The sequence below is a fragment of the Chenopodium quinoa genome, unplaced genomic scaffold, assembly GCF_001683475.1.
Source record: "Chenopodium quinoa cultivar QQ74 unplaced genomic scaffold, ASM168347v1, whole genome shotgun sequence".
Lineage (NCBI taxonomy): Eukaryota > Viridiplantae > Streptophyta > Magnoliopsida > Caryophyllales > Amaranthaceae > Chenopodium > Chenopodium quinoa.
The window spans coordinates 1,209,527-1,232,888 of NW_018744284.1; the positions used below are offsets into that span (position 1 = coordinate 1,209,527).

The 23,362-nt window shown below is 33.0% G+C and overlaps 1 protein-coding gene across 1 annotated transcript; it reads left to right on the forward strand.

Annotated features, from left to right (window-relative positions):
- The first annotated feature begins 15,079 nt into the window (after positions 1-15,079).
- LOC110695015 lies at positions 15,080-17,624 on the forward strand. Its single transcript, XM_021872208.1, has 5 exons — positions 15,080-15,821; positions 15,908-16,475; positions 16,589-16,670; positions 16,890-16,994; positions 17,076-17,624. The coding sequence occupies exons 1-5, from the start codon at positions 15,080-15,082 to the stop codon at positions 17,622-17,624; spliced, it is 2,046 nt and encodes a 681-aa protein (XP_021727900.1).
- The last annotated feature ends 5,738 nt before the right edge of the window (positions 17,625-23,362 follow it).

Consider the following 23,362-nt stretch of genomic DNA (forward strand, 5'->3'; position numbering starts at 1 on the left):
CCCAGAAAATTAGATAATCCTATTTTGGTTCATTTCAGTTTCAATTCAATTCGGTTCTGAATTGGTGCAGTCTTAGTAATGTGGTGTATTTTTTTTTTTTTGTGAAAAATATGTTTGTGGAAGGTCAATAAGGTAAAGTTGGTACTAGAGCTATAAGTTGCTTAAACATTGTGGTGTACTTCCTCTGCTTCTTTTATTTGCAATATTATTAAGAGTTTCACGCTTTCCAATACATAATATAAACTATTAAGAGTTAGGAGTTTCACATTTTGGTAAAAATATAAATATTAGATTTTTAATAAAGTAAAAATTAGACAAATCCAAAATGATCACACAAGTAAAATGGAGTGGAGGAAGTATTATTTTAGGAATTTCTCATTAATAACCCCATATTTTTGCTAATTATTTTTAATCAACAAAAATAATATAATGTCACAAATAACCCTTCATTTTTTTTATTCTACACTAGAACATCAATGGTGATTTTGTTGATACTAGGGCGGCTAACGCACGCGATGCGGGTGTCATAGGTAGCCATGTCCGTGGAGCTCTTTCAGATTTGTCTTATGTCACAAATTTAGTTGTTTGGCAGCATTAATAAAGGAAACTATGTACACAAATATTTTTAAGGGTATAAATGTCCGCACACTATACATAAGAGTTGAAAAACAAGCAATTAACATTAATATAAGAGGGCACATAAGTAAAAAAAAAATTAAAAAAAAAAATCAGAGGATATAATTGGTTAAACACTATTCATAACAATTATCTTAAACTTTTTACAGGTAAGGATTGGAGTTAAAAATCTACCATGGCTACCTTTTAAGGTTAAGATTTAAAGTGAGTCCAAAAGTAATTACTGAAATCCATCTAAAACCATCATCTCCTTCCCTGCCCCCCTTTAACTCGACCTCTGAGTCCAATTCAGTTCATCATAATCAACCTTTTCTTCTCTTTGTACAAACTTTGTCATCTCTCACTCTTTCTCTACACCATGTGGATGTGCCTCACTCCATCGTGTTATCGTGTAGGTCCACCACCATACATTCATCGACTCCACACCACAATACACTACTAGCTCCCCTAATGGTTCCTTGATCATTTTCAATTTTATCAACCACTCACTAATTAAAATAGGATTTCAATTCAATGTCGTCATTTAATTCCAAACCAGAACATAGACTCCTGAAATTATTTTTACCTGATTCCTCCCTATGTTTTGGTCTCATAGAAGGTCGATTCTCTACTTTAATTAAAGAGTTGGCGTTATGACAACTTATTAACAAAAATTGTAGGTGTATTTCTTCATAAATGACAATCTTAAAAGAAAGTTCTAATCGATAGAGGAAGCTTAATGATGAAGTGTAATACCTTGTATTTTTAAGCCTATTTAATTAATTTATAATCATATTTATTACATTTAAATATTTTCTAAGTTGGGTTTAATTAATTTTCTTTATGGAAAAGTATTTTTGTTTATAAGATTAATTTTGACATTTATTTATTCAAATCTCAAAAATTTATTATACACCTTATTTTAAGGTGTTTTCCCTAAGATATTTTGAGTTATTTATTTATAAATATTTTCTAAACTCTTGTAATTTCAAAGTGATTTTTGATAAGCAAATTATATTTTGCTAAACTTTATTTATAAAATTATTATTTTAAAACTTTAAAATAATATAATTTCTATGAGTCTAAACTATTTTCAAAACCATGACCATAGTTATTGGGCCATTGAATTATTATCATTTTCCTCTAGCCCATAAGAATGTTTTGGAGTCCATTTTTCACTTAACAAAGTATAACCCTAATTAGATTTTTTTAGCCACAAAATTAAAGGAAAAAAAAAAAGAAAATAGAAACCCAACCAATCTTCCCCAATCAACAACATCAACGTATGATGTTCATACACCATAACCATGGAAGCTTCTTCCAATTTACCTCTCCAAATGTTACCTCCCCTATACTATAAATCTGATGTTAAAAATATTTTCTTACACTTGGAATTCATCCCCTCCATCTCCATTATCAAGTTCTTTTCAACCATTAGATGCACCACCCAAATCAACCAATCACCATTGAAGCTTAATATGATTTCTTCACCATTTTCACCTATAAATAGAGCAAGAAACCAAACTAACACTAGTAGAAAAAAAACAATTGGGCTGCCCCAAATGGGAAGCAAATACTAAATTCGAAAAAAAATTTGAAACAAGCAAATGGGGAGCGGTTTTGGGTGAACCGCTTTAAAAATTGTAATGGGAAGTGGTTAGAACATTGAACTGCTCTTCATTGTTAAAAAAAAAAACCCCTAACAACCCCTCATGATTCTCACGCCTCTTTTATCTCCTTCTCTCTCCTCTCTCTATTCTCAATTTCACGCCTCTTTTCTCTTCTTCTCTCTCCTCTCTCAATTTCTCACCTATCTCTTCTCTCACAAGCCTCTCTTTTTTTTCTCTATCCTCTTATCACCGACCACAACAACACCCACAACCACCGAGAGCAACACCCACAACAACCATCGAGAGCAACACCCACAACAACACAACGAGCACCCCCCCACCGAGCAACACCAACACCGATAACACCAACAACAGCGCAACACCAACACTGATAGCGCAACAACACCGACAACGCAACATCGACAGCAACAACGCAACACCAACAACAACTCTGACGAAGAGATACCCACTGAGCACCACCAGCGTTTTTCAGATCTAATTTTAATTAAGGTAAGAATTTAGATATATATATATATATATATATATTTTCAAATGTCAGATTTTAATTACTTGTATTTTCTTTTTATTTTTTTTAAGTTTGTGCATGTTGGTGTTGTGCGCAGGTTGGTTTAATTGGTGGATGCATTTTTTTTTGAATTGGTGGTTGGTGGTGCGTGTGGGTGGGGGCTGGTGGTGGATTGGTGGAACGAGAGCAGTTCGAGTTTTTTTTTATTGATTTTATTATTAATGTATTTATTTTATTGATGAAAATGTAATATTACAATAATTAATTAATGAAAATATTTATATTTATACATATGTTAAATGTCTGCGGTATCAATTTATGTGAAAAAAACCAATTTTTTTTTTTAATTTTTATAGGCATAATGGAAAGCGGTTCGGAGCCAAAATCGCTTCCCATTACCTTTAAATGGGAAGCGGTTTGCCATTTAAAGGGGCAATGGGATGCCCCCTAAGCCCAAGAGGTTCAAACTGCTTCCCATTAGCAGTTTTGAAGCGCTTCCCAATTGCTTTTTTCTACTAGTGTAATTTCATCTCAATTTAATTGCAAGTATCACCCACATATTTCAGCAAACCAAACCAATTTTCTATCCCCTTTCTATCTCCTCTGCGCAGTGGCGTATCCAGGAATTTGGAACAATGGGTTCGAAATTGTAAAAAAAAATAAAAAAAAATAAAAACAGATAACTCAAATTCGGATCACAACATGTATTTTGAAAATTAACAATCAAACACATAAGTTCAAATTTGGATTACAAGTATACAACAGACATTTAGATAATTTAATCCAATAATAATCAAGTTCATTGTGTATACTAAAATAAATAAAACTCTAAAATAAATAAAACTTTTAATGGTGAAAACTCCACAATCTACATTAAGCAAGAAACAATGCAAAATCCATAAGTCCAACACAAACTCACAAAGGCACAAATATCTAAATAGTAATAAAATAAAAAACGCTGACAAATTTTAGGATATGTTAGTTATTCAAATAAATACTTTTATTTACAATTAAATATATATGAATCAAGAAAAAAAGTTCAGTTAAATTCTTTACACTCAATTCATAACTCTCATCCATCGTTATTATAAATATTTAACGAATCTTTATTTTAAACAAGTCTTACAAATAGATTTACTAAAAGTGTGCATCGCAAGAATTAATCTAGTACAAGTATACTTGATTATAATTAACAAAAACATAACTATACAAGATTACAAGTCAATTACTCAACAAATCATGAATTCAAATATTCAATTACTTCAACAATTCAACAAAACAACAAAGGAAAGAGTAAAACCCCAAAAAAATAGAAAAAAATAGCAGGGAGAGTCGAACCCTTGACCAGTAAAATAGAGTGAGGCGGGGACCGCGTCTTATGAAGCAATAAGGCTGACAACCACTGAGCTAGCTTGCATCATATTGCTTTCTCTTTCGCGCATTATTCTTTTAACCTATTTTAATTTTCATTTTTTTTTGAAAAAAAAACTTATCAACTTTTTACGAAAAATTGGTGGGTCCAATGAACCTCTTTGAACCCACGCACCCTATATTCGCCACTGCCTTCGCGCCTCCTTAGCCGCGCACCATCACCACCAGGACGTGCGCCCCAGCCGCCGCTACCCCTTGCCGGCGCATGCTACCCAGCCGCGATCGAACCACCGCTATGCACCCACCTCTTTCCTCCTCTGTTCTTTCGTTCCCCTCCAAACCAAGACCAATGTTTGGTCTTTGGTATTTGTAAAAACTAAATATCAATGTACTTGAATCCCACCAATATAAATCCATTCTAATGATCTTTTGACCCATTAAGAGTAAGTGGGCCCAATTTTCATGCTTATGTTATTTATATTATTGGTTTACATTATGTACTTTCATATTTATAATAAGTTGTTGTTATTATTATTATTATCATCTAACAAGGATAAAGAATTATTAAAGATTAGTTTATAAAAACAAGTATTAATTTTATAACGGGTTAAATGCACAAGCAGTTAGGGTTGGTATTTTATATTGATTGTTCAAAAAGTATTGATTAGGATTATTGGTTTGTTGAAGGAGGAGTGTCAATTTGTTGTTAGAGATTTCGTGGTTGTATGTAAAGATCAAGGTACGTATTCGTGGCTAGATCTTTAACTATGTGATTTTATATACAAATGTATTTTATGTTTTGAATAATGAACTATGTTTGAATGTTGGACAAATGATTTATGAATGCTTATAAAATTATTTGTGTAAGCATGTTTCAATAAAAACTATTGTTTGATTTTAAATACTTAAATGCTTAATAAGCTTGTTTGTAAACTCACTTTGTTTACCAAATTGTTTAATAAAAAAGAAAATGTTATCATTTTAATCATCCCATACATAGGAATTGGAAGATTGATTTATCAAAGATATTTATCGGATTTTTATGACTCCCACTACGCGGAGATAAATGATAAGGCTATGAACTATGTAGATCTAGTCCTCTCCCCAAGTATAGCACTATGTAAGGAGTCACTAGCTTTGGGGGTGTGCACACTTAGGTTGGGAAATTGGTTTACGAAAATGTTGATTTTCCATTTCTATTGCAATCTACTTTTGGAAAGTCGTTGGTTTTGGAATGTTGAAAATTTTGGAATGTTTCTAAAATATGGAATTTCTATTTATGAAAGGTTTGAATAATGATCGATGAAAGCAGGTTTAATTAAATAAATTGATTTTACATATCTAGCATTGCTATGTACTTGGCGTTTTTGCTAACACGTATTTCTCTTTTATTTTGGCTTGGCCCTACTTATCACTTATGATAAGTAGATAGGTGGTGATGATGAGTCGATGTGATCTAAATGTTGCATTGGGAACGGCGGGCAATAATCACTTAGTCTAGGTTTCATGGTTGACGATTTGTATGATGAGTTCTCGTGTGGTTCAGTTTTGAAAACTATAATTACGATTATTATTTAATAAGAGTTAAGTATGTATTTTACGTTGCAAGTCTTTGTATTTTGAAAAGCCTTACATAATCAAGTGGGGATAATATCCTTAATTTACTCTCTAAAGTTGTTTAATTGATTTTACTATTGGAGAGTAATTTGGGGGTGTTACATGAAGATGATGAAAATTCTTGCTAATTTTGAATATTCCATTCCAATTAAATTTGCAATTTATTACAAATACTTAAATGGCAATATCATAATCTCTCTCACACATACAGACACACATATATTTTGAAACCTCACATATTTATATTTCTTTCTTCTACAATCCTAAAGAAGCTAAGTTATATTTATTATATTCAACTAGTTTAAACCCGTGCGATGCACGACTGTTTTATATATGTATTTTTTTTGAGAGAATTGTTTTATATATGTATTGTAATATTTGGTTTTTTATTTGTATTTTTGCCTAGTAGATAATATTTTTAAGAGTACTATTTAACAAAAAAAAAAAGTATTTTAAAAGTAAATCATAGTTAAAAGTCTATCAAATTTAAGCGGATGTTATCTATAATAGTTACAATTTATAAATTTTGTCCTAAATTTTAAGAATTTAAGTTCGAAGATCTTCGTATGTCTTATTATGAAAATTTGCATCTTCTAGCCATTAACTCGAACTTGCAAATTTTATTTTTCAATATTAATATTCTTTGATTTTCTTTTATCATCAATGTTCTATAATATGCATTTTATATACATAGTATGTAAGTTTTCCTTAACTTTCTTTTTCTTCTGTCATATGTGCAATCCTATGGATCGGACTTATAAGGGCAGATTAGTTTTAAGCCTCTAACTATACTATTCTTCTGCCATATATGCAGTATCAACCATGCAAAAAAATTCATGTATTCCCAGTACAATATGTCAATATACATTAGAGGGCTACAAATTAATTTTTTCCAAGTTATTAAATTTGCATTATACGCCAAATAAAAGAAATAGACTCACCTAAACATAATTTGTAGCCCAGTTTAATCTTTACTTTCACTGTTGATCCACAATCACCTTTATGCAAATTAAAATTTACAGTTTTGTTAAATTTGGAAAACAAATTGATCATACAAAAATGAAACTTAAAATATGACTGCATATAGTGGAATGAAAAATAGAAAGGAACTTACTATTTTCAATATGATGGGTTTATGAACAATTAACTTTCCTTTATAAAAAATGCTAATCTTTCATAAACAAAAAACACCAATTTGGGTTTAGCATTCCTATATTACATTTTAAAACGAACTGAAGTGACACCTTTGTAAGTTTGAGAAAGCTTATTTTCACACAATATTTTTTAAATAACGGTTAAACTTAAATCTACAGTTAGTTTATTTATTTATTTTTTTTTAAAATATCTATAGTTAATTAATACGGAGTACACTTATTGAATTCTTTTTTTTAAAACCAAAAGTAAATAAATTTAAGTTACGAAGTACACTTAATGAATCATTTTTCAAAAAGGAAAAGAAATAATTTTTTTTTTTGTTTTAATAAAAACACATGTACTCCCTCCATGTTTATTTAAATAAATGAAACATCTTCTTTTTCCGGCTGTGTTTAAACAAATAAAAAGTTTCCTGTTTTTTTTAATAACTTTTCTCTATTTTTTAAAAATAATATATAATATTCTACTAACTAATGGTCCCCACAAAACCTCTTACTTTCTTATTTCTCCTCAAACTTATATCTCACTATCTATTATTTTAATAAATTCATCTAACCTTCCAAAAACTCCATAAAATTCAAAAAATTTCATTTATTTTTTATAAGATTTTTAATTTTTTGTTTTTACTTTATTGAGAAGACAAATCTGGACACTGATCATGAGTTACATATGTGCTTGAATATTTCTTCGGGAAAAAAAAATATATGTGTTTGGTTAGTATATATTTTTCTAAAAAATATTCTAAATATTTTGAAACCTCCAAAGATTTGTCAGCTTGATTTCTTCTTTTTTTGTTTTTTTTTTTATTTTTTTTATTTTTTTTTTATTTTTAATCCAAAGAATTTATAAAGGCGTGATATTGGTATTTTTTTGGATGTTTTTTTTAATTAGAAAATAGAAAATTAACGTATTTGTAAAGGCATGAGATTATTTTATTTTTTTGTTAAATATTTTTTTTAATCAGAAAAAACAAAAAGATGACAAGTTTCCTTCTAACTAACTGTTTTAAAATAGTAATATATATTTTAGATCTAAAATTTAAGGGTTTTTTCTTTCAAATTTATTATTTATGAGGTGATAGGTTCCATCTGTTTTAGTTTAGTTTTAGGGAAATTAAAGTCTTTTGTTATAGTTCATATTTAGGTTATGGATTAATTTTGTTTGTTATTATATATAGATGAAATCGGGTTTTCAATGGCAAAAAAATTTAAATAGTCTAAACCTTTTATACTATTTTTTCTTAATTTACTAGTATTACCACGCGATTGACAACTTGGTTTATAAAAGCACATAATAGTAGTAGTAGTAGTAGTAGTAGTAGTAGTGAATACACTACTAGAAAATTTGCCTTTAAAGACGCTTTCGTAGCAACACCCAGTAATAATAGTGCTGATACATTGTAAGAGATTTGTAAATTGAAATGCTATTAAAAAGTGTTGCTTTATAGCGTTGCTACAGGAAAATAATTGGTTTCTAAAAAGACAAAAATACAAAAGGCATAAAGGGAAGCGCGCTAATACAGTGAAAATTTAATGAAATATTTCAAAGTTCCTGGCCTTTACTTGCAAAAGTTGAATCCCTAAATTTTTTTCTCTATTTGTCTCTCTAACTTCTCTCTAATTTCCCAAAGCACTTTAGCCAATTACTCGTTTTTCGCAAGATCAACTACTCAATTGTTACAAATATTATTTCTTGATTGCTAAAAGGTAAGAATTCTAATCGTTTTCTAGATTTCTTTCGACTACTTTTGATTGCAATCTGAATTTTGCTTCCCAACTTTATGAACTTAAACCTGATTTCACTTTATAATTTGATTTGATTTCAGTTTATACTTTTATTTTGATTCCAATTTATAATTTTATTATCATTGAAATTTGTACTAATCAGATCAAATTCCCAATTTACGGAGTATAGTATATTCAGAAATCTAGTTTAATTTTGTAATTGAACATCCCAACTGAATTAATTTCTCAGTATAATCATCTTTCTTAAATTACTGATTTTGTAACTGTACCTTGCTTTTATTTAACTTATAATTTGCAATCTCAATTTTGCTTTGTATATTTTCCATAGGTTGTTGATATTCGATGCGATAAAGTCACGATATTCGGTGCAGAAATAGAAAAAACACAATACCCGGCTTCAAGTGAGTAATTCGTAGCATCCTTGTTCTATATTGCTTCTGCATGTATCTAATTCTTTTTATTTCTTTCTTTATTTTTATATTATTTGTTTTTTGGTTGCCGTACTCTAGTTGCTTGTAAAGCTGGGCACGACCCGCCATTCGACGCAGCCCGGCACGGCCCGACCCCAGGCACGGCCTGGCACGCCAACCGAATTTCGTGCCACGGGTCGTGCCACGGACACGGTCCTGGTTTTCCAGGCACGACCCGGCACGAGCATGGCCGTGTCCTGGTGTGCTGGCCCGCCGTGCTTGCACATTGGCCCGGCACGTAGCACGGTGTGAAGTACGGCACGCAGGCACAGCCCGCCAGGCACGAGGCACGGCCCGCGTACCTACTGTTAATAACGGTAATATTACCGTTTTACAACAGCCATTAACGGCTATATTTTAGCCAAATTGCTCCCCAAAATTTCTATAAATACCCACCTCCATTCACTTCCCAAATCACAATCTCTTCTTCTAATCTCTTATATTCTCTAATAATCCTTAATCTCTTATTCTCTTATATTCTCTAATAATTCTCTTAAATTCTCTAATTATTTTCTTAATATCGGAAAAAATTAAAAAGTTCGTAATCGTAATTAGTGGAGCGTTGAAGCACGGTTGTAAGATCTAAACTAATCTTTAATTTATTATTGTTTTTATTGTTATTATTAGAATAATCTTGTTTAAATATTATTGTTGTTAATTGTTATTGTTATTGTTATAATTGTTGTTATTAATTATTATTATTGTTACAATTATTGTTATTATTTATTATTGTTGTTATTGTTATTGTTACAATTGTTGTTATTAATTATTATTATTGTTATTTTTATTGTTAAAATTGTTGTTATTAATTATTATTATTGTTAATCAGTTTTTATTAAAAATCTAATTGTTAATTATGGCATCGAACAACCCATCATCTGGGGGGGGGGAAGGGCCGACTTGGCCGTAGTAGTAGTTCTAGGGAACCACCTAATACAACGAGCCCCCATATTCCGAGTCCAACCAATGACCCTGGTTACTTCCCCCCGGGCTATGAGCCATTTAGGCACGATGGTAGTTCCTGTTTTCAACCCTATAATATGTCGGGATTTCCACCACCACCACCAAACCAATTTCCACCACCACCACCAAACCAATTTTCACCATCAAACTAATTTCAAAATCCACAACAATTTCCACAATTGGTCAATTCCCACCTAATTATTTTGGTGATCAACAAAACTATATTCTAGCCAAAGTAGCCAAGAAAGTACCCAAATTCCCTCCGGTTCTACCCCTTCTACAACTACTAACCAAAACACACATCATGAATGGTTAACCGAAAGTGAGATGCTACTTTTGAAAAACCGAAAGAGTGATGTATGGCATCATTTCCTCCTAAATAAACCCCAAACACATGCAAAATGTAAAACATGTAATAGTGTATTCTCGGCACTATCCAAATCCGGGACGGGACACTTAAGTAGACACATGAAAGCTTGTGCACAACCAGCTAGTGATCCAACCCAGCTAAAAATTTTCCAGTACCATCCATACGGCTTTACCTACAACTATGAGAGGTATAGGGATGGACTAGGGAAAATGATAGTACACGCCGAACAACCTTTTCTTTTCTCGGAAAGTGACCCATTTAACACTTACATTAACAAATCACTACAACCCCAACATAAAAGAATCTCTAGGAAAACCGTTCGTTCCGCCGCCATGAAAAACTTCCTAGAGTACAAATTGCGGTTACAAGTCGAATTGAGGGACCTTAACTGTAGAGTGTCTTTGACAACCGATTCTTAGGATAGTGGTTATAAATATCACTATTTATGTGTGACTTGCCATTGGGTAGATGATCAATGGTTGTTACAAAAAAGAATAATACATTTCAAAATGCTGGACTACCCACACACAGGCATTAACATTGCTCACCATTTAATGCAAGCAATAGACGAATACAACCTTCGAGATAAAATGATGTCTATGACTTTTGACAATGCAACCTCTATGACATACACAACTAATCTTGTCAAACAAAACTTAACCGATGTAATATTAGACGGTGATGCTCTTCATACTAGATGTGTTTGCCATATACTTAACTTATGTGTACAGGATGGAGTTCGGGCAATTGGCCCATAGTACAACAAAATCAGAGATGCTATTATGTCTATTAATAGCTCAAACATGAGGTACCAAGATTGGAAGAGTTTTCTAAGACAACAAAAGATAAGGGCAATAAAAATCAAAACCGATTGCCCAACTAGGTGGAATTCCACCTATTACATGTTAACCAAGACAATTGAGTTCAAGAATCCGTTAACACTATTTTACAACCAAAAATTTCCATAAACTGCTTTATATGATGATGATTGGTATAACTGTGAAAGATATATGCAATTTTTACAGTTATTATATAACATGACATATTATTTTTCTTCTGTTTACAATCCTTGTGCTCAAAACTTTCTTTCTAATGCATGTTTACTCGCCCAACTTTTCGCTGATCATCGCAGCCAAAGTGATTATGATCAGTATCTTCCAGCAATGGAAGCAAAGTGGCGTAAATATTATAGTGAAATTCCTTTGATTTGTATTTTTGCTTTCATATTAGATCCTAGGCAAAAGTATGAAAACACATTTATGTTAGTTGACATTTACTTTCAATGCATGCTTCTTGACGATGATGTAGAAAACTATAAGAATAATGTGAAGGATCAGTTTTTTGCTTTATATAGAGTCTATGAAGCTAAATATGGCACCGTTCCTCGCTCAGGGCCTTCCCAACCATCCAAAAACGTAAGTAAGAAGGCCAAACATTTATTTTCACAAGCTAATAACTTGATTTCAAGGTTTTTAGGTGATTCATCAATCAGGAGAACGCAAAGCGATGTCTCGGAGTTGCAGATGTACCTAAGTTACGACTTCACCAAAGGCATGGATGACGATGAGATACACAGCCTCGACCTCCTTGCATGGTGGAAACAACAAATCGGGAAGCATCCAACTTTGGCGGCAATGGCACAAGACATTATTGGTATCCAAGTCTCATCTGTTGCCTCCGAACGAGCTTTCAGCGCATCCAGAAGGGTTCTGGACGATAGAAGAACAAGTCTAAAACCCGAAACACTAGAAATGTGCGTGTGTTTCTAAGATTGGTTGGATGCGGAAAATCGCTCACAAGACCGTTCTTACTAAGACAACGACAACGATGAACGAACCTCCGCTTTCGACCGTTCGGGTTCGGCTAGTTCCCAATCTATCCAACTAGCCGATGAAGCCGAAGCCGACGACGGAGACGAAGACGAGCAACAAGAAGAATAGACAATTTTTGTATATTGTACGATTTTAATCATTATCGTTTATCAATATTATCATTATCCAATTTTCATTGTTATCATTGTACAATTTTCTCAACTTAAGTAATAATAATATGAAGTATGCATTATTCACATCCAAAGTCCAATTTGCCTTTTTTCCCCGTTTGTTATAATTTGTATATTAATATAATAAAAAGAAAATTATACCAATTAATAATACAATTTTTTTTTTAAGTAATAGTATAAACTAAATATATAAATATAAATATTGAATATAAAAAATAATAAAACATAAATGTTCAACTTAATTTATTTTATAGCTTATAATTTTATAACTTATAAGTTATAAGTTATAAGTTATAATTATAATTTTATAACTTATAAGTTATAAACTTATATATTTATAACTTATAAAAGTTATAAGTTATAAGTTATAATTATAATTTTATAAATTATAGGTTATTAAATTATAACTTATAAGTTATAATTATAATTTTATAAATTATAATTTATTAACCGTTAACAAAAAATAAATAAATAAAAAAAAAAATATTTACACAAGGCCAGCTCGCCAGGCCAGCACGAAGGCCGGCACGACACGAGCCCGCCAGGCACGAGGGCCGTGCCAGGCCGTGGGCTGGCCTTTGAAATTGGCCGGCACGGCACGACACGAAAACCTAGGCACGCCCGGCACGGCACGCCGGTGACCGTGACCCGCCAGGCACGGCCTGCGGCGGCCCTGCACGGCACGATGCCCAGGTTTAGTTGCTTGTGTATATCTTTGTTAGTCTAGTTGAATTATCAAATTGTCCACTACTTTATTTACTAACCATAACTGCATTTATCAATTGTCTGCCACTTTAAATTGTGTATCATAATTTAATAGCATTGGCTACTAAGTACTCCATTTTTCGTGTATCAATGTGCTTGTTTTTTTTTCTTTTTTTCTTATTTTTTTTTCCACGAGAATTAAGTGGAATAGAAAGCGTGTAATATTCCTAATCGTTGGTGTTTTTATTGGAATTGGTATGACTCAGTAAATTGGGAAACTGTATGTGTAAAACAACATAAATTAAACATTTTGAGACACGAGCATAGACGGAGTATGTTTCGGTAATATAGATAGCGTGCTTTTGTTGTATAATGTGAATATCATATAGTTCGGTTTAATTGGTTAATTAAGATATTAGCTGTGAAACATGTACTATGAATTAAATGCTTACTACATGTTGTCTTATTGTTTTAGTCTACATTTTAGTGCACCCTTGTCGTCAGCTCTTATAATTACTCGATTTTAAAAGTATAAGTTGATTTGTTACATGATAATTGTATATATTCCTTGTAATGGGTTACTTGATTTCAGTTCGTCTGATTTAGAATTACTAGCAGGGCAATCTTTTTGTAATTTATACTAAGAAAGTTACTATAAATTACAAACAAATTAGTATGATTAATTGAGGGTATTAAAACTTGTCTTCTTATTGATAGGATTATAAGAGATAGAAAAAGATTAAATTTATACTAAAAAGGAAATTTTCTAATATGTCTTGGTAATGTGATGATCACTTAAAGATAGGATTTACATCTCCACCTAAGGGGAAAAAAAAGAATTGATTCCCTTTCTTTGTCCTCAAAGTCATAATTGAATTTTGATCAGTACAAATAATTAATCTTTGTTTCAAGAAATAAATGTAAATGTATTCTATATTGTGGCTATTTTTGAGCTCTTGGGTTTACATAGATATCTACTTGAATTGTTATTATATACCTTACTAACTTACTATAATGATTGAATTTTACTTGAGTGATACCAATGTTCTGCATTTATGTAATTTGATATTTTTTTTTTCATAATTTAGTATGAATTTGCGAACAATCAAGGAAAGTTTGAGTTGGCCAATAAAAGCAACACAATATCGATTAGGGGTTGATGGTTTTATGAGTTATGCTACCAGGAATTTAACCTCTTATGAAAAACTTAGATGTCCTTGTGTGAAGTGTGTTAATAACAAACTTTTGAGTTCGGATGATGTAAATTACCGCTTACTTCATTTTGGAATGATGCGTAACTACTCAAGCTGGATTTTTCATGGGGAAATTGTGGATCAAATACCAATTCCAAGACATGCTGAACCTATAGTCGAAGATGTAACATTTGAGCATACAGATATGCATCAATTAGTGCATGATGCATATGGTTATAGACGAGATGGTCCAAATCTAAATAGGACAACATGGATGTAGGTACTAAGGGTCCCAACAAAGAAGCTCAAAGCTTAACAGTTTGCTTAGTGATGCTGATCAAGAGTTATGGCCAGGGTGTGAATTGACTAAATTGTCCTTTTTAGTACTTTTATTTCACATAAAAAGCTCTAATAAATGGACTAATAAGTCATGTAATGAATTGTTGGAATTTTTGCAACTTGCAATTCCAAGTAGTGTTAATTTACCAAAGACAGTTGCGGAGGCTAAGAAGGTCATTGAGAAATTAGGCCTTGGATATGTCAGAAATCATGCTTGCCCAAATCATTGTCAGTTGTATTGGAAAGATAAAGCCAACGATGATATTTGTTCAGTTTGTGGTGCCTCGAGGTGGAAAGCGTGAAGGAGAAAACAACTTCAACGGGTAGGAAGAAGAAAAAAGGAGTTCCTACAAAAGTTTTGAGATATTCCATTGAAACCTAGGCTAAAGAGGCTATATATGTCTAAGCACACTGCATCCTTGATGAGGTGGCATGATGAAGAACGTTCTAAGGAAGAAGATGTGTCAGGACATCCAGAAGATTCTGAAGCTTGGAAAGACTTTGATACCAGATACCCTGAATTTGGTTTAGACAGTCAAAATGTTAGACTAGGACTTGCTACTGATGGTTTTAATCCTTTTGGGATGTTGAGTTCTACATATAGTTGCTGGCTTGTTGTACTGGTACCTTTTAATTTGCCACCATGGATGTGTTTAAAAAAAACCATCTATTATCCTTTCAACCTTAATTCCTGGACCAACCAGCCCTGGAAACAAATTGATGTTTATATGCAGCCCCTCATTGAAGAATTGCTGAAGCTTTGGGAAATTGGATGTGAGACTTATGATGCTTCTAAGGATGAAACTTTTAATATGCGGGTTGGGCTTTTATGGACCATTAGTGACTTCCCTGGTTATGGAATTCTATCTGGTTGGAGTGTACATGGGGAAAAAGCATGTCCTTGCTGTAACATTGAAACAAAATCCAAATGGCTAAAGAATGGCCATAAGTATTGTTTTATGGATCATCGTTGTTTCCTATATCCAAGTCACCCGTTTCGTTTAAACAAGGAAGCTTTTAATAGGAAGGAAGAATTTAGAATGACACCTATGGATCAAACTGGGACAGATGAGTTGAACCAAATAGAGGGAGTTTTAGACTTTAATGACTCAAATACTTGGAAGGAAAAAACACCTTGTGGTCATTACCTTATTGGGAGTCTCACCTAATTCGACATAACTTAGATGTAATGCACATAGATAAAAATGTGTGTGATAATGTGATAGGTACATTGTTGAATTTGGAAGGAAAGAATAAAGATAATCTGAAAGCCCGGCTAGATTTGAAAGAATGGGGAATAAAGGAGGAACTTTACCCAGAGAAGAGAGGTTCAACAAATAAATGGTATCTGCCACCTGCTCCTTATACAATGTTAAGAAATGAAAAGCAAATCTTCTACAAAACACTTCATGGCATCAAAGTTCCTAACGGTTATGCTGGTAATATTTCAAGATGTGTGAATATTGAGAAAGCCAACCTGGTTGGGCTTAAAAGCCACGATTGCCACATTTTAACGCAACAACTTCTTCCTGTTGCATTACGAGGGCTTCTCCCTAAGGATGTGGTGGCAGTTTTATCTGATTTATGTGGCTACTTTAGAGACATTTGCAGTAAGAACATACGTGTTAGTGACCTTAATCAACACGAGGCTCAAATACCAATTATCATGTGTCACTTAGAAATGATATTTCCTCCTAGTTTCTTCACAGTAATGGCACATTTGGTTATTCATCTAGCAACCCAAACGAAGCTTGCAGGGCCTGTCATGTTTAGATGGATGTATTTCATTGAAATGTATCTTGGATTATTAAAGTCACATGTGCGTAATAAAGCTCATCCTTAGGATTCTATTGCAGAAGCAATCACTGCTGTTGAATTTGCAAATTTTTGTTATGTTTACCTTCAAGGGTTCAACTCAAAATTAAGACACATTCATTCTTGGAATGGTTGATGATGTTGAATATGTTGAATCCTTCAATAATAACGAAGGTTTGCCATTATTTTCACAAGTTGGGAAGCCTCTTGGGAAGCCTAGTACACGCACCATCAACCAAATGAACAAGATACAAGCACATCGATATGTGCTATTTAATTCCCCAGAAGTGACTAAATTTTTAAGGTTAGTATCCAAATCTCTTGTGAATTTTTCTTAACTAGCTAGTTAATAGGTTTTTAATAAGAACTTTTTAACATTTTATTTCTTTATAGGGAACATGCTTCAGACTCAAGAGACGTAGTCGTCCTAAGCGTTTATCTTTGAATGATATTGAACGTATACAACATGAAACATTTCATGAGTGGTTTAGGCAACACGTAAGCATCACAATTATTTATTTGGTTTTTTAATTTACTTCTTACTTTAGTGAATAATGCAAATGCATTGTTAATATATAGGTGGATAAATTGGAGCAAACAAATGACATAAATTCTTTGAAAGAGGAAGTTCGAATGCTAGCACGCGGTCCAGTAGATGTTATTACAAAATATCAAGGATTCAATGTCAATGGTTTTACTTTTATTGCCAAACGTTTTGACAAGTGTACTCAAAATAGTGGCGTTGTTGTAATAGCAAAGACATCAAGTTATGCAAGTTCTAGTGATAGAAATCCAATTTTGGGTGATGTTGCATATTATGGAAGGCTGATAGATATCATTGAGTTGAAATACTTGGGTGGGTATCAGTGGTTTTTGTTTAAATGTGAATGGTGTGATGCTACAAGTGGAAGAGGGGTAAAGAAAGATGAGTCCAATTATACACTTGTTAATCTTTCTCGTTTGACAAACACGGGTGAAAGATTAGAAGATGAGCCATATATCTTTGCATCACAAGCAAAGCAAGTCTACTATATAGAAGACCATTCAGCTCCAGACTGGTTTGTTGCTATGAGGATGAAGCCTAAGGGTGTTTGCGACCTAGATGACGATGAAATGATGGAAGATTGAGAAAATCAACCATATCATATCACATTTCTCAATAACATTCTTGTTAATTTTGAAGAAAACCATAGTTAGGTTAGAAGTAATGTAGAAGGAATCGAGGTTGATCAAGATGAGCCTTAAATTAGGCATTGATTTGATGAATATTATTTTTTAATTACATTCTCTAATGCATTGTTTATTATTTTTGGCAGCAACATATTATTTTTGCTGGTGATATACTGCTATTAATGTACCTTAGTTTTTTGTGATTGTCACAAATTTTTTGTATATAGTTTGTTTACTTGTTTATATTTTTAGTAGCAGCTCATGTTTTTTTACTTGATTTTATTTCCATAATGCCCCTTTTATTTGATAGATCATGTTTAAGGGAAAGAGTTAGAAGCTTTGAATGGCTACTAATTCAAATGGGGGTGAACCAAGTGCTAGAAGTTGGAGGCAATTAAATAACTCAATTACTACGGATGAGACTCAACATTAAAGTAGTTATAGTAGCCAAAATCAAGGAAACATTGACGTCTCTACTGATGAGGCTGAACAAGAAAATGGACGAATGTATGACTACATCATCTAAGGTATTAATCCCTTAATAGCCCTTCTTTATAATAGGATGTAAAGTGGATTCAAGTAAATTATTAAAATATACATGGCTCTCTTGTTGCACATTACTCATGTATTTAAATATTTTTCTCTTTTTGTTGTTTAATAATGTTATTATGCATACGAGCATCATCCTACACCTAATTAAGCATAGATGTATACTTTGATGGAACAAAAAGACGTGGAAAACTGTTCTAGTTGATATTTGGAATTTACCTAATGGCCATCGTCTCAACAATGAGATGCAACCCATTGGAGAAGAAGGAGGGGTATTAGGTGCTTTTGGTGGGACAATTGCAAGAAATATAAAACTTTGCTCACTGAGTTATACGCATGGGATCATCTGAAAAAAGGTTGTAATAAAAAGAATTAGGAAATGATATTAAAAGAAGTTGAGGTATGCTATTTATTGAGTTTCTAATATTTTTTTTTGTTTGTCAAGGATTTAATCTTACTAAACATTTATAGGCAATTTGCTTGTTTTAATTACTCATGTATTTTCCAGGCTAGATTCATTTATCTGAAAGCTACAGAGAAATGGATACTGTAATTGATCGGACATAAATGGAGGGATTATAAATGTTATTTGAAAGGAATATATTATGATGAGGATACCAATATTACCACTCTGCATAATAAATGCCCACTGATGTTGAAGGAGATAAGTGGATTAGCCTTGTTAATTTCTGGAGATCAGATGAAGGAAAGGTGCGTTCTTACTATTCTCTTCACTTATTATCTCCTCTCATTATATTTTAATTTTTTTTGTTAAGCTTTTGATTTATTATTGGATGCTAACTTATATTACGTATAAACAAATAAACTTTGTAATGTGCATATTGTTATGCTGTTGTAGAAGAGAAGCAAAATTGGCAAAGAATCACATGCGAAGGCTAAAGTCAAGCCAATTTCTACAACTGGTACAAAAAGCCATGCTCGTGTTCGTGAAGAATTGGTATGCAAAATGGCATTTACACGTTTTAATGGTAGTTAAATACAATAGATAACATTTATGTCTGCATCCTCCTTATTCATTATATAGTCTGGCTTGAAAAGAAAGGATTGACATTGTTCAAAATCTATCAGCAACTTTTTTATTTATTTTTTATTTTTTTTAATTTTTTTATTTGCTATATTTTAACTTTTAATTGTGTATTTTTGAAGAAAAAAAACCCTGAACAAGAGTCCAACACGAACTCAAGTATATTTACAGTGCCACCAACATGAGAAAGAAGTTGATGTAACGGTGTGTTTCTTGGCTACTTATAACTGTATTGTACTCAACATTTCTAATTTTCTTCTATTTGAATTTTCTTATTCCAGTTATAACTTTTTTTTAATATCTTTTTTAGAATAAAATTAAGAACCTTATTAAGGAACAAGGGGACCAAGAGCTAAGATCAATGGTTTTAGGCAAAGATCAATATGGATGATGACCCCGTTTCAAAGGTTTTAGGCAAAGATCAATATGGTCGTGTTCGTAGTTTAGGGTTAGGTGTTAAGCCATCAGATGTTGCGGAACCTTCTGGTCCATCATATCATAAAGGCTTGAACATGTCTACAAAAGATGAAGCAGTAGTTTTCGCAAACTGGAAGGTTAACACAAAGGCTAAGAAAGCGCATCAAAAGCCAGGGGATGACTATATGAAAATTGAAGAGGAAGCTACAATATCGTAATGGTTATGACTTCGACGATTCCAGCTCTGATGAATTAACTGATTCTGAAACTGAAATTGAAACTGAAACTGATGGTTCTGATGATCACGAAGAAGAAAATCATGATGTTCCTCTTGCTAATAAGGTATTTATTTCTTTTCTACAAACATTCAATACTATATAAATGCTTGCCACTACATAACTGAATATTGTTATAAAAATTGATACTTAGATTTTAACTTACATATTCTAATTGAGATGTTTTATTTAATGTAGCTTGGAGGTACTCCATGTATCTCCAGCTTTTTTTTAACGATTTCGTCTTTTTTTGGTGTACTTCTATACTAATATCTTTTTTTATTTGTGTGTGAACAATGTGTACTACGTGGAAAAGTGCATTTGCTGTGTTTATGTGGTTTTGTGTAATTAGTGGTTGAAAACATATTACCTTTTCATTAAACATGTGGACAGAGTTGCATTAGTTTGGTCATCAAACTTGTTCATCAAACTGTTGAGTGTAAGATTGGAGTTTGTACAAGGCTAATTAACTTGATTTGTTTGGTGTGTGTGTGAGTGTAGGTTGTACTCAAAGAATTATTGCTAGTGTAGTGCTTATGTGCTATAGTGTAGGTTATGCTTGAAAACATATTATCATGCAAGCATTGTAAGTTGGATATTTAAGCGTTGAATGTCATTCAATGTATTTTTTTTTATTTTTTTGATTTACCTGGTACAATAGCAATCTATGCTCCTTTTAGCCAAATTACTAAGATTGCTTAATTTCTAGATTTACATGATTTGTTGTGGCCATAAAACTATTTTACTAAATTGAAATAATGTCTAGGCTTACATGACTTTCTTTATTTGTTGTTTGATGTAGGGCCATAATCCTACTTCTTGAAATGATAACTCTCCCTTGGAATTCTCTAATTAGTTCTCGGATCTTTCGTAATGGTAAGTTATTTTGTAATTTTATATATCAAATTTCTACAGGACTATATATCAGTTTTATATTTTATCTTGCAAATAGAGTTGTATCTAGAAAATTATACAAGTAGTTTTTTCTGAACTTGTTTTGTTTTTATGTTTTAGATTGATTGTCACAGCATTAAAACGAGAAAAGAGATGAAGGTTGGTTGGAACTATACTATGAAGAATGATGATTGGCGCTGTTTTGTTTTTGTAGACAATGAAGATATCTTATATTTTGATGGATTTGAATCTCGAAATTTAACAGTTGATGCTCCAAATACTTAGCAAGTAGCTTGAATTCTCTTTTTGGATATGTAATTTGGTGGTACCTGTGCAACTTCTAGAAACTATTATACATTTCATCTATTTATAAAAAATAATAGTATCATTATTGCTTTAAGTTTGTATGTGCAGCCAATTCTTTAATTCCTTGTAAAAAAAATCTTTAATTCAGTAATCATGAAATTGTAAAGCAATGTACAGATTTAGTTGAGCAAAATACAAATTTGGTGCTTTAAAATCACTATACTACTCTTATGACGCTATATTACGACGCTGTAAGTGTGCTCCCATAGGTACTCTCAAAATGAGAATTATACTATAACTACAACGACGCTTAAAAAGTGTCGTTACCCCTATAGCAACGCTATTATAGTGTCTCGAAAGATATCTAAAAAGCGCTCCATATTAACAACGCTTTTTTGTGTTGTACCGACGTTGATAAAAAGCATCGTGAAAGGGGTTAGCGACATAAGAAAACACAACGCTTTTCCTTGCGTCGGTATAAGTCTTAGCGGCGCTTTTTAGCATGCAAAAGGCTATATTGGTGTGTCGCTATATGCAATTTACGTACTAGTGATAATAATAATAGTAATAGTAATAATAATAATAATTTCTCTCGTTTAGGGTGATTAGGGCAGGGTTACACTACTAGAAATAGGCCGATTTCCGACGGACTGTTTCCGACGGACACTTAATTCCGTCGGAAACGTCAGAAGTTCCGATGGATTTATATTCCGTCGGAACTTTCCGACGAAATTAAAATCCGTTAAAATATAAGGGTTTCCGACGGAATATTCCGTTGAAAAATTACTTTTCCGGCGGAATTATAATGTTCCGATGGAATATTCCGTCGGAATATTACTATTTCCGACGGAATTAAAACCCGTTGGAAGATACCGACGGAATATTCCGTCGGAAATAAAGTAATTATTAAAAAAAAAACCCTAAAAAAATACCCTCCCTCTTGCTCTTCTAATGCGCCTCTCTTTCTCTCTCCTCCCTCATTTCTCTTTCTCTCTACTCCCTCATTTCTTTGTGCGCCTCCTTCTCCCTCATTTCTCTTTCTCTCTCCTCTCTTTCCTCTTCTCTTTCCCCTTCTCTTTCCATCAATGAACAACCTTGTCTTTAATTCGATCCCCCTCCTTTCATGTTAGTTCGAAAATCACAAAAATTCAATGTGTTTGATCTCGTTTTTTGGGCGAAATTAATAAAATAAGGGTTTCGATCTCGGCACATTCATCATCAATAACAACAACAACGGCGCATTCATCAACAACTACGGCGGTAATTGTAATTTTGATCTCGTTTTTTTGGGCGAAATTCAATGTAGATCTAGTTTAAAATTAAGTTAGACTGTAGATTAACTTAGTTGTTTATGTAATTGTAATTTTGATTATAAATTTGATTAGATAATTGTATTTTCTTTAATTTTTAATGTATAATTGTCTGTTTTTTTTTATTTTTTTCATGAAATTCTAATTAAATATGTAAATCTACTGGTTGTGATTTGTTTGTGTTGAATTTTTCAATTTTTTTGGCTTAATTTCGTAATTTGTTTCGATTTTTTTACGAATTTAGTGAGTGTTTTCATGTTTTATTTTTATTTTTTGGGTGAACGGTGGTGGGGCTGAAGTGGTGGGGGGCTGGTGGGAGTGGCGTTGGTTAAGGGGAGGGTGGGTGGTCTGTGTGGGTCAGTGTGTGGGGGGATGGGTGGTGGTCCTGGTTTGTGGGGTGGGTGGTGTAGGGTGGGTGAGGTAGGTTGTCTTCGTGGGGTGTCTGGGTGGGGTTAGGTTTCTGGGTGTGGGAAAATGGGTGGTGGGTGGTGTGGGGTGGTGTGGGTTGGGGGCGGGGTGGATCTGGGTGGGGAAAGTGGGTGGTGTGGGCTGGTGGTAGGGGGGGCTGATGGTGGTGGGTATGGGGGTCGGGGTGGGCTGGTGGTGGGTTTCGCTTTTTATTTTTTTATTTTTTTATATTAAATTTTTCCGACGGAATTTCCGTCGGAATTTTCCGGCGGATTTAAATTCCGTCGGAAATTTCCGACAGACTTTCCGGTACCGGAAAAACTTCTTCCAACGAAAAAATTCCGTCGGAATAGTGTTTTTCGACGGAATTTCCGATGAAAATGGCCGTTTTTTCGACGAAGTGATCTCCGACAACGCGTTCCGACGAAATTCCGTCGGAAACAGCCTTTTCCGACGGAATTATAGGGTGTACCGACGGAATTTTTCCGTCGT

Excerpts from the sequence above, each read along its gene's own strand:
- LOC110695015 (XM_021872208.1), top strand. The coding sequence starts at position 15,080 with ATGTCTAAGCACACTGCATCCTTGATGAGGTGGCATGATGAAGAACGT. Across the intron at positions 15,822-15,907 it reads GAAGGAAAAAACACCTTGTG|GTACATTGTTGAATTTGGAA; the intron begins GTCATTACCTTA and ends ATAATGTGATAG. Across the intron at positions 16,476-16,588 it reads TGGATGTATTTCATTGAAAT|GGTTCAACTCAAAATTAAGA; the intron begins GTATCTTGGATT and ends TTTACCTTCAAG.